General features: G+C 42.1%; 1 protein-coding gene and 1 long non-coding RNA gene across 2 annotated transcripts in view; both read right to left on the reverse strand.

Moving 5' to 3' along the window:
• Window positions 1-501: 501 nt before the first annotated feature.
• Window positions 502-10,129, reverse strand: LOC138366674 (uncharacterized). Its single transcript, XR_011229218.1, has 3 exons — window positions 6,685-10,129; window positions 3,571-3,644; window positions 502-1,055 (listed from the first exon to the last, which is right to left on the reverse strand). It is a non-coding gene; the product is annotated as an uncharacterized lncRNA (long non-coding RNA).
• Window positions 10,130-11,263: 1,134 nt separating this feature from the next.
• The window catches only part of LOC123763456 (substance-K receptor), a gene marked incomplete at its 5' end in the record, with an annotated part of 76,477 nt that continues 72,151 nt past the window's right edge, over window positions 11,264-15,589 (reverse strand). Inside the window, 3 exon segments of the mRNA XM_069327941.1 lie at window positions 11,264-12,088; window positions 13,847-13,961; window positions 14,425-14,527. Coding sequence (XP_069184042.1) covers window positions 11,759-12,088; window positions 13,847-13,961; window positions 14,425-14,527 — 548 coding nt within the window.

Raw genomic sequence — 15,589 nt, forward strand, 5'->3', positions numbered from 1 at the left:
TGCTGGAGCCTACCAGGTGCTCCTTGTCACCCACCAACAGAGCCTTCTGGAGCCTACCAGGTGCTCCTTGTCACCCACCAACAGAGCCTGCTGGAGCCTACCAGGTGCTCCTTGTCACCCACCAACAGAGCCTGATGGAGCCTACCAGGTGCTCCTTGTCACCCACCAACAGAGCCTGATGGAGCCTACCAGGTGCTCCTTGTCACCCACCAACAGAGCCTGATGGAGCCTACCAGGTGCTCCTTGTCACCCACCAACAGAGCCTGATGGAGCCTACCAGGTGCTCCTTGTCACCCACCAACAGAGCCTGATGGAGCCTACCAGGTGCTCCTTGTCACCCACCAACAGAGCCTGCTGGGGTCAAACAAAGAACTCAAGCAACAGCTCCACCACCATGTAGCTGCCTTGAGAATTTAATTAGTAGTTAGGTTAAATATTGCATAAAAAGGTATATCATCGAGCCACCACATATCAGCTCAGGGTAAAGAATATGAAAACATAATCATTTAACATTGTATTATATACAAACACAGAAACATACGAAATTCCAGGTGAAGAAACTTATGAAAACAATCCATAACGTTAAAACCTTAAGTGATAATCTATCACACAATGGCTGCTTGTGTACAACCATACATTATAAATGTCTTAAACAGAGTAATCTCAGTTCTTGAGTAATCATGGGTCGTTTTAATGACACGTTTGCATAAACAAATATCATTTTAACCGTGTTTTAAATGAGGTCTTATACATAAATACCTTAAATTTGGTAACATTAAATCACAATAATCCATATACTTGTAACGTGTGCCTTAGTATTCATGCTTAAAAGTAAGAAGTCATTAATTATTAGTAAGCCATTATCTCTTCACCAAAACTGCTAAAAACCTCCTGGGATGTAGTTTCCTAATTGAATGCTTAAACTTAACATCGTTGCGCTGCTTACCTAGCGCACGCTTTCCGTCCCTCTTCTGACAGGCATTCAACCCGTCCTCACACTAGGCTCTTTCAAGCAGCGGCCGTCCTCCCCAGACGCATTCACCAATTTTAACATACTGTGTAATAAAAATTAGTTTGTTCTCATAAATAAATCAATATTATTATACATAAAAATCCTATGTATAGTTAGGCGTAGGTTAGATTAGGTAGGTGTTTAGGTTCTATTGGCGATTATTTGTATTTGTAGTACGTGTAGTGGGTACGTGTAGTGGGTACGTGTAGTGGGTACGTGGGGTGAAGCATTTAAAGCATTGTGGTTCGTCAGTGAAGCACTTGTTCCGGAAATGTTCGAACGAAATCAGTTGTGAGTTATGTGTAAACAGTTTTTCACTCATAAACAGGGGGGGGGGGTTTGGTGGGTGCATGGAATCCCTTTCGGGTCTTTATTTGGAGGACGGACTGGTATTTGTAGTACGCGGGGTGAAGCACTTACAGCGTTGTAGTTTGAACAAAACTTTTCAGTGAAGCACTTGTTCTGGAAGTGTTCGATCGTCAACAGTTGAGTCATGTGTATACCGTGTATCATTCATAAAAACATTTTAATTTAATTTCATTTCATTTGGCAGGTGCATGGAATAGGCTTTGGGTCTTTGCTTGGAGGGCGGGCTGTTGAAGTACGTGGGTGAAGCATTCATAAAATTATGGTTCGAAAAGAGGACGTGATCAAAGCACTTGTTCCGGAAGTGTTCGGGCGTCATTAGTTGTGTGTCGTGTGTTAACCTCTTTTCATTGATAACTATTTTGGCAGCTGGATTAACGAGCTTGGATCTTTGTATGTGAGGACGGGCTGAGGCGTTCATAACAGGTGCTGGAACTAGACTCGGATCATCGAGCATCCAAGTAAGACTTTTGGAAACTGTCCGCCAACACTTTACCAAAGTGTATTATACATACGTATTATCACATAAGTGATATTATACATACGTATAATACATACGTATAATATCTGATGTATCCATCTTTCTTCCCTCAGCTGGAGGGGGAAAGGTTGGTGGAGACAGAGGCATGAATGTAACAACATAACATTTATGAGCAAAATGCTTCAGCTAACTTCTACACTCTTACGGTTTATCCTCAATGTAAATGATCATGTCTCCCGCACGGAAGTCTTTGTTGTCAATGTGTCACTCTGGACACTGGTACAGATTATCTTCTTTATGAACTTGTCTTCTTACATAATTGTCTTTTTACGAAATATTTAAAACACACCTCCAGTCTGCTATCATTTCAAGTTGGAGTTTTTCTATACAAAATTTTTGATATTCATGACTAACATGACTAATGTTTGGTATGAATTTTTATGTATTTTAAGACTGTCGTTATCATTAAATATTTCTAAAGCTGAATACTAGTACCGCTATTGACCAGAATGAACTTTCATGTGTCTTCCAAGATTACCTTTATGGCTGAAATATTTCAGACACTCTGAGCACTGGTACGGTTTATCTCCTGAATGAACTCTCATATGTGTTACAAGACTGGATTTATGGTTAAAATATTTCAGACACTCTGAACACTGAAACAATTTATCTTTTGTATGAACTCTCATGTGTTTCACAAGGGTGCTTTTTTGTCTAAAATACTTATGACACTCAGAGCATGGGTATGGCTTGTCTCCTGTGTGAACACTCATGTGTGATACTAGACTCGTTTTGTGGCTAAAATATTTTAGACACTCTGAACATTGATACGGTTTTTCTCCTGTATGAACTTTCATGTGTTTTGCGAGACTGCCTTTTTGCGCAAAACATTTCAGGCACTCTGAACACTGATAAGGTTTATCTCCTGTGTGAACACTCATATGTGCTGTAAGTGTACCTTTATGCACAAAACATTTGAGACACTCTGAACACTCATATGGTTTATATCCTGTATGAACACTCATATGTGTAATAAGAGTGTCTTTACGCGCAAAGCATTTAAGACATTCTGAACACTGATATGGTTTATCTCGTGTGTGAACTCTCGTGTGTGTTATATAATTTCCTTTACATGCAAACCATTTTCGGCACACTGAACACTGATATGGTTTATCTCCTGTATGAACTCTCATGTGTATTACAAGAGTGCATTTATTTGTAAAATGTTTCTTACACTTTGCACATTGATATGGTTTATCTCCTGTATGAAGTCTCATGTGAATTAGAAGATTGTCTTTACGTGAAAATTTTTTCTGACACTCCGTGCAATGAAATAATTTATCTCCTGCTTGATTTCTCTTTTGTTTTTCCGGAGCGAACATTGTTGACAAATTTATAGCACTAACCATCTTTTATGACCCATAAGGTAAGTTTATGTATAAATCAGACCACGTCAACTGCAGAGTTGTTAACTTGTAATGGGGAGGCCAGAAAAACATGTCATAGGAAAGGTGAGCTGTCCAGTCTATAACACTGGCTAAAATGATTAAGAGAATGTGAAGAAATGTCCAGCAGATATCCACAGATATTTTATTTTGTTTTGCAAGATATATAATATATATATATAATATATATATATATATATATATATATATATATATATATATATATATATATATATATATATATATATATTTGTTCTTCAGATTACCTGTGAAATATCTTGAAACACAAGTCACAGGTGCCAGGGGAAGATATGGGGCTGTAGTTTATTCTGCGGAATACCTGTGGAATGGAAAAAAAAATGAGAATATATTGTGCACTATGTAGCGAGTAAACCTATACTCGCTCCATTATCTCGTCATCTTAATGGCATAACTAATTACACAAACTATAATCCTATCCCCTATTTACAGGTAACGGTTTTTCCATCTTACTGTGAGGTGTAGTAACCGTATATAAGCCAGCGATTTGAGAATAGCAAACGACGGGAGACATCTCCCGTCACGCAGGGTGCAGTCGCACCTCCACAGATCTCCAATATCAGCTCTTGATACTGGTAATGGCTCAAAAGGGCCACCACTTACGGGCTATTCATGCCCGTGCCACCTTTTGGGTGGCTTAATCTTCATCAATCAATCAATCGAATAGCACACCAGTACAATCTCCAGTCAAGAATGTAGTACTCGGCGTAGGCAGTTCTAATAGACCCAAGACGCTACAGCTTTGCGTACCCACCCCGCGTAACTCCCAGAGTTACGAGGGATGGGTATGAAGAGCGACTGAAGGAACTGAACCTGATGACACTAGTAAAATTGAGGGAGAGGGGGAATTTATATGATAAAAATATATAAAATACTTAAGGGGACTGACAGAGTGGAAATGATGGTGTGGAGTGGATGAAATTGAGTAGTGTAGCATCCTCGCAATTGAGGACGAGTAACCCTTAATACCTGTCCTCAGTGTGAACAAAATGTTCACACTGAATACTAACAGAACGAGGGGACATGGGTGGAAGCTGGAAACTCAGATGAGTCACATAGGAAGTTTTCTTTTAGCGTGAGAGTAGTGGGAAAATTGAATGAACTTGAGGAGCAGGTTGTGGAAACAAACTCTATTCATAATTTTAAAACTAGATATTGTGGGGAATTTTCCCAACATGAATAATTAATAAAATTGACTGTATTTTGTGAAGTGAACTGTATTTAAATTATTTATCCTGCTAGGTTTTATCCAATCCAAACGTTTGGGAATTTATATGTACGTAGCCTATCTATCAATAAATCAATGACTAACAATAGGTTACTAGGGGTTAGTCTATAGATAAATGGGCTATTGAAGTACAAGACACAGCTTTAGCTGGTAAAGATGATTTGTCGACTCTCCAGTCATACACTCATCCTAAACATGTGAGCCACGTCATATAATCAAAACAATTTGGTGTTCAGACAAATATGGGGTGAGAAATGACTCGTTGTAGCTATCTCCTTCCCCTCGAGGTTACCTGTGGATTAAATATGTTGTTATACAAGTAATAGAACCTGAGATATATAATTAGGAGACGACTGGTAATATGATAATGCTCACCCGTTTCGGGTGGTTAGCCTTCGACCAAACCCATTGAGCTATAGCACTAGTGATCACTTTAACTTATCTGTCAATCGGAACTGGTATACTTCTTTATATCTAGTGAAGGTTTGTAGAGATAACAGAAGACACTATCTTCCCTCAACTTGAACCTTTGCAGGAAGGTATGCAGAACTCGCTCAAGCGTGTCCTCAGCAACCTGGTGATGTGTTCAATATGGCGTAGTGTGCCTTTAGAGAGCTGGTATATCAGAGCATCTCGACTGTCATCTGCACAATGGCGTGTCGTCGCTTCCCTCCCGGCAGGGAAGCCCGCTACCCTCTCACTAGTTCCAAATTTATCATAATCGACTTACGGGAAAGAAACGTCATAATTGTTGAACATTTAATTAAGTTCAACTCGAAATAGTACTTTTTTACTAAATTTAACATTTGGGCTGAAGGTTTGATGTTATCACAAGAGCAATGTTGTGTATAAATGGCGGCATTGCTTACATGTCAACATCCCAGTTTCTATGAGAAGCCACAAAATACATTCTCTGTGATAATGTTAGTAAATTAGTAATATCGGTAAGTTCCTGACATAGCCGTTTTTACCTTGGCGTGCCAGGGGTTAGTAAATTGGTGTCGGAATTTCCGACAGATATGATCGGTAAATAGAACAGGAGTCATTGCTATAAACAACCGGTGGCTAGAAAGGAAGGATTCAAGAGTCAATGCTCAATCCTGCAGGGACAAATAGCTAAGTACCAATAGGCGAGTACAAACACACACACACAAGAATCAAGACGGATGAAGATAGACAGAGACTACAGGACGACCTGGACAAATTGGAGGAATGGTCTAGAAAATGGCTGCTAAAGTTCAATGCAGGAAAGTGTAAGGTAATGAAATTAGGCGAAGGAAGCAGAAGGCTGAACGCAAGGTATCATCTGGGAGGTGAAATCCTACAATAGTCAAATAGAGAGAAAGATCTTGGGGTTGATATCACGCCGAACCTGTCCCCAGAGGCCCACATCAAAAGGATATCATCAGCGGCATATGCTAGACTGGCCAACATAAGAACTGCCTTTAAAAACTTGGGTAAGGAATCATTCAGGACCCTGTATACCACTTATGTCAGACCAATCCTAGAATATGCAGCTACAGCCTGGAGTCCATACCTAGTTAAACACAAGCCAAAGTTAGAGAAGATTCAGCGGTATGCCACTAGGCTGGTATGCGCTGGAAAAAAGTTCAAAGGTATGGCACTAGGCTAGTCCCAGAACTATGAGGAATGAGTTACGAGAAAAGGCTTCTTGAACTGCACATCACGTCACTCGATGGAGTTAGTGTTGGTGCTGGTTGTTAAGTTAAGTGATGGTGCTGGTGGTAGTGCTGGTTATGGAGTTAGTGTTGGTGCTGGTTGTAGAGTTAGTGTTGGTGATGGTGGTAGTGGTCGTTGTGGAGTATGTGTTGGTGCTTGTGGTAGTGCTGGTTATGGAGTTAGTGATGGTGCTTGTGGTAGTGCTGGTTATGGAGTTTGTGTTGTTGCTGGTGGTAGTGCTGGTTGTGCTGATTGCAGTAGGGTTGGTTGATGTTGTGGCTGCCGGGTGGGTTGTGGTAGTTGGGTTGGTGGTGAAGTTGTTGATTATAAAAAAGAACCAATTGTTTGTTAAGAACTTGATTTATGTGATCAATAAAAAAGACTAAATAATAAACTGCCGTATTTACATGTAATAAAACATTTCAGTACTAACCAATGGGGTTCAATTTTGTTGAATCTGTGAGGGCTCGTCCTGGGCGCCTTGCACGCTGCCTCTCACCACACACTCGGTAACCAATGGACGTATAGCGGTAGATCTGGCGCCTCCAGTACCTCTCATAACACACGCAGTCAACAGTGAATCTAAAGCTGTAGATCCGGCGCGTGCGGAACCTCTCCCCGCGCAGATGTCACTACCACACACACCATCACCAGCCTCGATCCCGGACCCGCCAGTGTTGCCGCGTGTACACAAGCCTCCAGGGCAGAGACCCAGGCAGGAGGGTTATCGCTACAGAAAACGGTCACTCGGGGTAAACTGAAGTAAAGTAAAAAGCTGCTTTAGTTTGAGATATAGACAAGAGTTGTTATATTCTTGTACAGCCACTAGTACGCGTGTAGCGTTTCGGGCAGGTCCCTGGAATACGATACCTGCCGCGAAGAATCGTTGTTATTGTTCTGATGCAGACCAGATGCAAAGTGAATGACGTTGGCCAGGTTTTTCGCGTTAGTGGCCAAAGGACTTGTTAAGGGATGTGGTTAGAGATGGAGATAATAAACAATTTGGAAATAGCTATAGTGGTGTGTGGGTGGGGGATAATGTGAGAGACAGATGGAAAGGAGAAGAGAGAAAGCTTAATGGCTCGTCCACTATTGTATTAACACTCGGTGTTATAGTGGCCAGAATACGCTAATTGGAATACAGACGTATTTGGGAGCTTCTTCAAAACGTACTGGACCCGTAACCAAAGTTTACTATGTAAAGCATAAATAATGCAATATCTGTGATGATAATATAACTGCATTTGTAAAATCACCTGCCATGGTTGAGTGCTCAATAACTCACTGTTTCTATAGCAATTATCTTTGTCAAAAATAGGGGAGGTGTACTCACACAGACACACACACACACACACACACACATACACACTCATGTCTGTATCCAGACACAGGATGGGAGATGAAGTACTTCATGAAACGGACAGAGAGAAAAATCTAGGGGTTGATATCACCAAACCTGTCTCCTGAAGCCCACATAAAAAAAATTACGTCTGCGGCATATGCGAGGCTGGCTAACATCAGAACAGCATTCAGGAACTTGTGTAAGGAATCATTTAGAATCTTGTATACCACATATGTAAGACCAACCCTGGAGTATGCGGCCCCAGCATGCGGAGTGTACTACCTGAGACATCCAACTAAAGAATGTATAGCCAAGCACAAGACAAGCCAGACACAACAGCCAAATGTCCACATTGTTCAGGTAAACATCATGCCTGGATCATGATCTTCGCATTTAGGACTGGGGAAAATATGAGAACTGGGGTCATAGACAATTTTTTCATGCATTAAAATTAATCTCTATTACAAGTATTTGGACGAATAAGCCATTCTACAGTTAGGTGAACACCGAATGAATAGGTCTTCTGCAGTTTATACAGAGTTTATACACTTATTCCATGTTTGAATGGAATAAGTAGATACAAGGGGATCATAATAGGGGATAATTAAGCAATAGATAAGTTTTTATAATTTATTTGGGAATGATATGGGTGAATATAGGTGTGTACATTGTGCTATTTTCCTGGCTTCTTGTACATAGGCATTCTGCAGTTTTATCTAATAAGGACAGTTGATGTTTGGGTTTAACATGGGCTGGGAGTAAATAACCTTTGGAAACGGGAAAAAATATGAAAATGGGTTTAAATATGCTATTACAGAAAATGGGCTTAATGTGGGAAGATGGGGTTAAATATGCTATCACAGAAAACGGATTATTGTGGAAAGATGAAGGATGACGTCATTGTACATTAAGCTTGACGGCTGGCGGCCCTTTAATCCTTATGGTATAATATCGAAAATGAGAATATCAAAATGGGGTTAAATATGCTGTCACGGAAAACGGAACTTGCTGAGTGAAGACTGGCTGGCTGATGACATTGACCATTAAGCTTGAGCTGTGTCTGTGTGGGTCACTGAGCTAACTGTATTTCAGCATGACGGGAGGCGGCCTTTCAATCCCCATGATCCAAATTTTAGGGGCTAGAAGGGAGCTGTTTATATCCCCCTTTGGGAAAAATTATATATGACAGAAGGGAGAGGACGACAAATGATTGAAAATATTAGTAGACTGTGAAGTACTAACAAATAAAAATAGAAAATGCCCCTTGGGCTAGAGGCGCTCGTCAGGACCAAAAAAAATAAAGAGTGTAAAACACCCTTACGCCACAAGGGTGCAGTGGAAGAAATGACAATTGCACCATTCTGGCGTACTTTCCACTACTACTACTTATGTGTACATCAGGGTGACCTGAGAATCAAAGTGGTGGTCAGCTGTAGGGTAAATATTAATTGGGATGTCTCCCGTACTGGCACATTACCTCAGCACCGTACTGGCACATTACCTCAGCACCGTACTGGCACATTACCTCAGCACCGTACTGGCACATTACCTCAGCACCGTACTGGCACATTACCTCAGCACCGTACTGGCACATTACCTCAGCACCGTACTGGCACATTACCTCAGCACCGTACTGGCACATTACCTCAGCACCGTACTGACACATTACCTCAGCACCGTACTGGCACATTACCTCAGCACCGTACTGGCACATTACCTCAGCACCGTACTGGCACATTACCTCAGCACCGTACTGGCACATTACCTCAGCACCGTACTGGCACATTACCTCAGCACCGTACTGGCACACTACCTCAGCACCGTACTGGCACATTACCTCAGCACCGTACTGGCACACTACCTCAGCACCGTACTGGCACATTACCTCAGTACACAGACACAATAGCTGCATCACACAACACACGACTGGAGCCCCCAGCACCGCCGCCGCCTTCAAGAAATCAGTTCAATACAAGTATTCAAACAATGCGTTAAATCCTATAGTACACATTACGCAAACGATAAGATTATGTAACAGTTACACAATGGCACATTAAACATAATTATGGGAGTTAACACTTGAACATCTATTATATTTGGAGACATTTTGAACATTATTTTCTAGCTAGCTCGAAGTTAAGACATTAAAACTACATGAAATAACAACAGTTATTTGAAGAAATTAATAATTTTTAAATATGCATTTAATATATATATATAATCGTTAAGAACTCAAAATCCCCCAACCAGGATTCGAACCCATTACGTCAAGGATCACCCCTGAAAATACACATTACGGGGTCTCGCGTCGGACTGGACAGCGCTCGGGGGTCGTAGTCCTAATGACCTGGATTCGATTCCTGGCGGAGGAGGAATCAAATGGCCAGAGTTTCTTTCATCCTGATGGCCTTATTCACCTAGCAGTTACAAGGTACCTGGGAACTAGACAGCTGCTACGGGCTGCTTCCTGGCGATGTGTGTGTGTTAGAGAGAAATATATATATATATTATATATTATATATATAATAATATTATATATATATATATATATATATATATATATATATATATATATATATATATATATAATATAATATATATATATATATATATATATATATATATATATATATATATATATATATATATATTGGTTTAAATCGGTTTATGAATTGGTTTAAATCGTGATATGTATAGTGTGAGAGCTTACATTACGACAAATGAGTTATGTTGTGCAAGAGTCAGAGTAGTTGATCGCTGGAGTGTGCGAGGCCGCACCTTGCATGAGGGAGACGTTCCCTGCATCTCAACTCGCGTTAAATTATACTGCAGAGATACTGTAATATAATTAATAGATACTGAGATATTATACAGCATACTTGATAGTGTAGCCAATGAGTCAGGGGCCTCATTAGTGGATAATCCATGAGTCAGTGGTGGCCAGGGGCCTCATTAGTGGATAATCCATGAGTCAGTGGTGGCCAGGGGCCTCATTAGTGGATAATCCATGAGTCGGTGGTGGTCAGATGCCTCATTAGTGGATAATCCAAGAGTCAGTGGTGGCCAGGGGTCTCATTAGTGGATAATCCATGAGTCAGTGGTGGCCAGATGCCTCATTAGTGGATAATCCATGAGTCAGCGGTGGCCAGGGTCCTCATTAGTAGCAAGTAAATCCGTGAGTGAGTGAGTGTTGCTTCATTAGAGCAGCATTCTGGTATCTTGCGAAAATCTTTATCATGAAAGCGAGGCTCTCTGGCACATACGGACGTTTCTCTTCACCATCCTCAACAAAAATAGGAAATAATAAATAGAGCAAGAGATAAGCGTCATACTGGCCGCAGCCCCCGGCTGCTGTGACAGCTCCCAGCACACTGCCGGTGTATGGTCAGCCTGTGTTTGGATTATATTGATCGAGCAGGTTAATAACTCTCTGCGTCTATCCTTACCAAGCCACAAGGATGAATCAGTGGTTAATGTGTCGTCAGCCATGGAAGATGGTCTCATAGATGTTCTTAATTTGGTCAAAGAAAATTATGCTGATTGACGCGAGACTTTTCGGTCGCCTTGTGCATGTTATAATTGCGTATTACATGGAATAACTGCGGCAGAAATCTTTTTGCTGATTTCCACCACGACAAGTCATTTCCAGGTTCAAAAGATGCATCTATCGTATGTGCTATTTTTTTATTAATAATTCTTGTTAAGAATCATAGTTACAGTAGATTCTATTTCATTACTTTCTCCTCTCGGGGCTTATAAATTATTCGTGGTTTTTCGTTTCTTTGCGTGTGTATAAATATGTAGTACACATACAGTATTGTAGGTAGCTCTGTGACTACAGTACACCCTACGCGTGCACCAGTATCGTACAGCAGTATCGTTGTAACATGCGCCAGATATTCCAAGAACTTCATACAAATAATTTATAAAATCACGGAATTAACGACTGAGGAAATTATTCCATTACAGGAATTCTCCAAAGCTTTATGTCGCTTCACGTTAAGATAATGTTAAATAAATATAATATAAATATTCAGCTGGTGGTAAATTCCTCGTGACATAAATAGTTTAAACATAATTTTCCTCCTATTCTTAACTGTTCAAGTACAAATGCGTTGAACACTTCGAGTGCCTTTGTGCATACATCAGTGCTCATCGGATGTGTTTATAATATTTCTTCCTTTGTGTTATTACTAATGTTTTCATGGAGGTCGTTTAACTCGTATATTTCATTGTCGTGGGTGACGGTGGAGTTGGCCTTCTTGGAGGAGTGAAGAACGCAGCAGCCGCACACCTTGCTACTCCTGCTGCTGCTGGAGGAGTTGGATGTCCTGGTGCTCAACTTGCCTCCTTTCTTTCCCTGGACGACTGACAGGCCTGCTGGGTCGCTGGTATGTAAGACACATTCGTTGGTGTATATGGCTGGGGCGCTGATGCTCGAGCAGACCTGAGTCAGGTGGTTCTTCACTTCCAGCTTTCCTTCACCGTTCCAGTTCTGTATAAAAAGCAATAAAATGGTTAAACTGTGGCAGTGATGCACATTATACTTCTGCTACTGCTACTGTTGTTCCTGCTACACTACCGCTACTGTTGTCCCTGCTACGGTTGTTCCTGCTACACTACTGCTACTGTTGTTCCTGCTACACTACTGCTACTGTTGTTCCTGCTACACTACTGCTGTTGTTATTCCTGCTACACTACTGCTACTGTTGTTCCTGCTACACTACTGCTGCTGCTGTTCCTGCTACACTACTGCTACTGCTGTTCCTGCTACACTACTGCTACTGTTGTTCCTGCTACACTAATGCTGCTGTTGTTCCTGCTACACTACTGCTGCTGCTGTTCCTGCTACACTACTGCTACTGTTGTTCCTGCTACACTACTGCTGCTGCTGTTCCTGCTACACTAATGCTACTGTTGTTCCTGCTACACTACTGCTACTGTTGTTCCTGCTACACTACTGCTACTGTTGTTCCTGCTACACTACTGTTGTTCCTGCTACACTACTGCTACTGTTGTTCCTGCTACACTACTGTTGTTCCTGCTACACTACTGCTACTGTTGTTCCTGCTACACTACTGTTGTTCCTGCTACACTACTGCTACTGTTGTTCCTGCTACACTACTGCTGCTGTTGTTCCTGCTACACTACTGCTGTTCCTGCTACACTACTGCTACTGTTGTTCCTGCTACACTACTGCTACTGTTGTTCCTGCTACACTACTGCTACTGTTGTTCCTGCTACACTACTGTTGTTCCTGCTACACTACTGCTACTGTTGTTCCTGCTACACTACTGCTACTGTTGTTCCTGCTACACTACTGTTGTTCCTGCTACACTACTGCTACTGTTGTTCCTGCTACACTACTGTTGTTCCTGCTACACTACTGCTACTGTTGTTCCTGCTACACTACTGCTACTGTTGTTCCTGCTACACTACTGCTACTGTTGTTCCTGCTACACTACTGCTACTGTTGTTCCTGCTACACTACTGCTACTGTTGTTCCTGCTACACTACTGCTACTGTTGTTCCTGCTACACTACTGCTGTTCCTGCTACACTACTGCTGTTCCTGCTACACTACTGCTACTGTTGTTCCTGCTACACTACTGCTACTGCTGTTCCTGCTACACTACTGCTACTGTTGTTCCTGCTACACTACTGCTACTGTTGTTCCTGCTACACTACTGCTACTGTTGTTCCTGCTACACTACTGCTACTGTTGTTCCTGCTACACTACTGCTACTGTTGTTCCTGCTACACTACTGCTACTGTTGTTCCTGCTACACAACTACCAGTGTTGGATGAGTGGTTCTGTATAACCCCCGGGTGCCGCTCCTCGTGCAGTCAGCCTAGTCAGTAGACACCAGCACCTCTGAAAGACTATAGCTGGATTTTGCAATATTTTTTTCCCCTGTACGGAGGATCTCGGGGGCCCCCTTTTATCTTCTGGGCAGTATTGGACCTCGACCATCCAGTTTGTCTACTCCTAGAGCCTATATTCCATTCGGACAGAACAAGACTCAATCAAGGTGAGCGTCATTGTCTATTTATTTTTATTTATTTATTTATTTATTTATTTATATACAAGAAGGTTCATTGGGTTTGTGAGAATACATAGCATAGTATTTACAATCTTGTAAAGCCACTTTCTGGAATATCCCTGAAAAAAAAAGAGGACCTCGATATATGTTCTGTATGTATATACTGTCTGCCTGTCCCCCGATACAATGAATTATTATTATTATTATTACCTTACACGTTTTATCTGGGATGATGTCAGTGAGGTGGTTGTGTGGCAGGTCTCTGGTGGAGCCCGTGGTGATGGCGCGTCCGCTCTGACAGCTCATCGATCCCTTCTGACAGGTCCTGATAAGGAAACAACGTAAAACATTCATTTTTAAATTAGCAACCTAATTAAAAAAAAAATTGTATTATGGACGATAAGCATTTGTTTGTTATATACAGAAAAGAAAAAGCACGGGAAGCCGATTCTCAAGATTCGCTTTCATTTGTATATCTAATGTAAATTCTCAGCTCAAAAGTATTTATGCTGGTAATGAATCTTTTATCCACACGAGTCCTAAATATTAGCGTGTTTATTCATCAGTAATAATATTATTATATTCATTTAAAATGTTATATAAATAATGAAAACTAATTATACTCAACAATTAAATTGTGTTTAACTTCATCTTCGGGCTAAAATGCAGCCATATAAACCGCCCAACAACAGATAAAAATGTTAATATGGAATTAAATATATACAAATACAAGACCACCACTGAGCAAGTCCATAACTTCAAGTTGCAACTCTTCAACATTCACTTACCTGTTCCTCTTGAATGAACTGAACTCGAGCACCACCGCAGGCTCTGGACCCGAGCAGCCGACGGTCGTCTCCCTCGTCCCTCCTGTCATGCCTCTCCAGTTCCCTGTTGGAGGTACAGAGTGGAGGGCTACTGATGACCGTGTTGGAGGTACAGAGTGAAGGGCTACTGATGGCCGTGTTGGAGGTACAGAGTGGAGGGCTACTGATGACCGTGTTGGAGGTACAGAGTGGAGGGCTACTGATGACCGTGTTGGAGGTACAGAGTGGAGGGCTACTGATGACCGTGTTGGAGGTACAGAGTGAAGGACTACTGATGACCGTGTTGGAGGTACAGAGTGAAGCACTACTGATGACCGTGTTGGAGGTACAGAGTGAAGGGCTACTGATGGCCGTGTTGGAGGTACAGAGTGGAGGGCTACTGATGACCGTGTTGGAGGTACAGAGTGAAGGGCTACTGATGGCCGTGTTGGAGGTACAGAGTGGAGGGCTACTGATGACCGTGTTGGAGGTACAGAGTGAAGGGCTACTGATGGCCGTGTTGGAGGTACAGAGTGGAGGGCTACTGATGACCGTGTTGGAGGTACAGAGTGGAGGGCTACTGATGACCGTGTTGGAGGTACAGAGTGGAGGGCTACTGATGACCGTGTTGGAGGTACAGAGTGAAGGACTACTGATGACCGTGTTGGAGGTACAGAGTGAAGCACTACTGATGACCGTGTTGGAGGTACAGAGTGAAGGGCTACTGATGGCCGTGTTGGAGGTACAGAGTGGAGGGCTACTGATGACCGTGTTGGAGGTACAGAGTGGAGGGCTACTGATGACCGTGTTGGAGGTACAGAGTGGAGGGCTACTGATGGCCGTGTTGGAGGTACAGAGTGAAGGGCTACTGATGGCTGTGTTGGAGGTACAGAGTGGAGGGCTACTGATGACCGTGTTGGAGGTACAGAGTGAAGGGCTACTGATGGCCGTGTTGGAGGTACAGAGTGGAGGGCTACTGATGACCGTGTTGGAGGTACAGAGTGAAGGACTACTGATGACCGTGTTGGAGGTACAGAGTGAAGCACTACTGATGACCGTGTTGGAGGTACAGAGTGAAGGGCTACTGATGACCGTGTTGGAGGTACAGAGTGAAGGACTACTGATGGCCGTGTTGGAGGTACAGAGT

Source organism: Procambarus clarkii, chromosome 20 (assembly GCF_040958095.1).
Source record: "Procambarus clarkii isolate CNS0578487 chromosome 20, FALCON_Pclarkii_2.0, whole genome shotgun sequence".
Classification (NCBI taxonomy): Eukaryota; Metazoa; Arthropoda; class Malacostraca; order Decapoda; family Cambaridae; genus Procambarus; species Procambarus clarkii.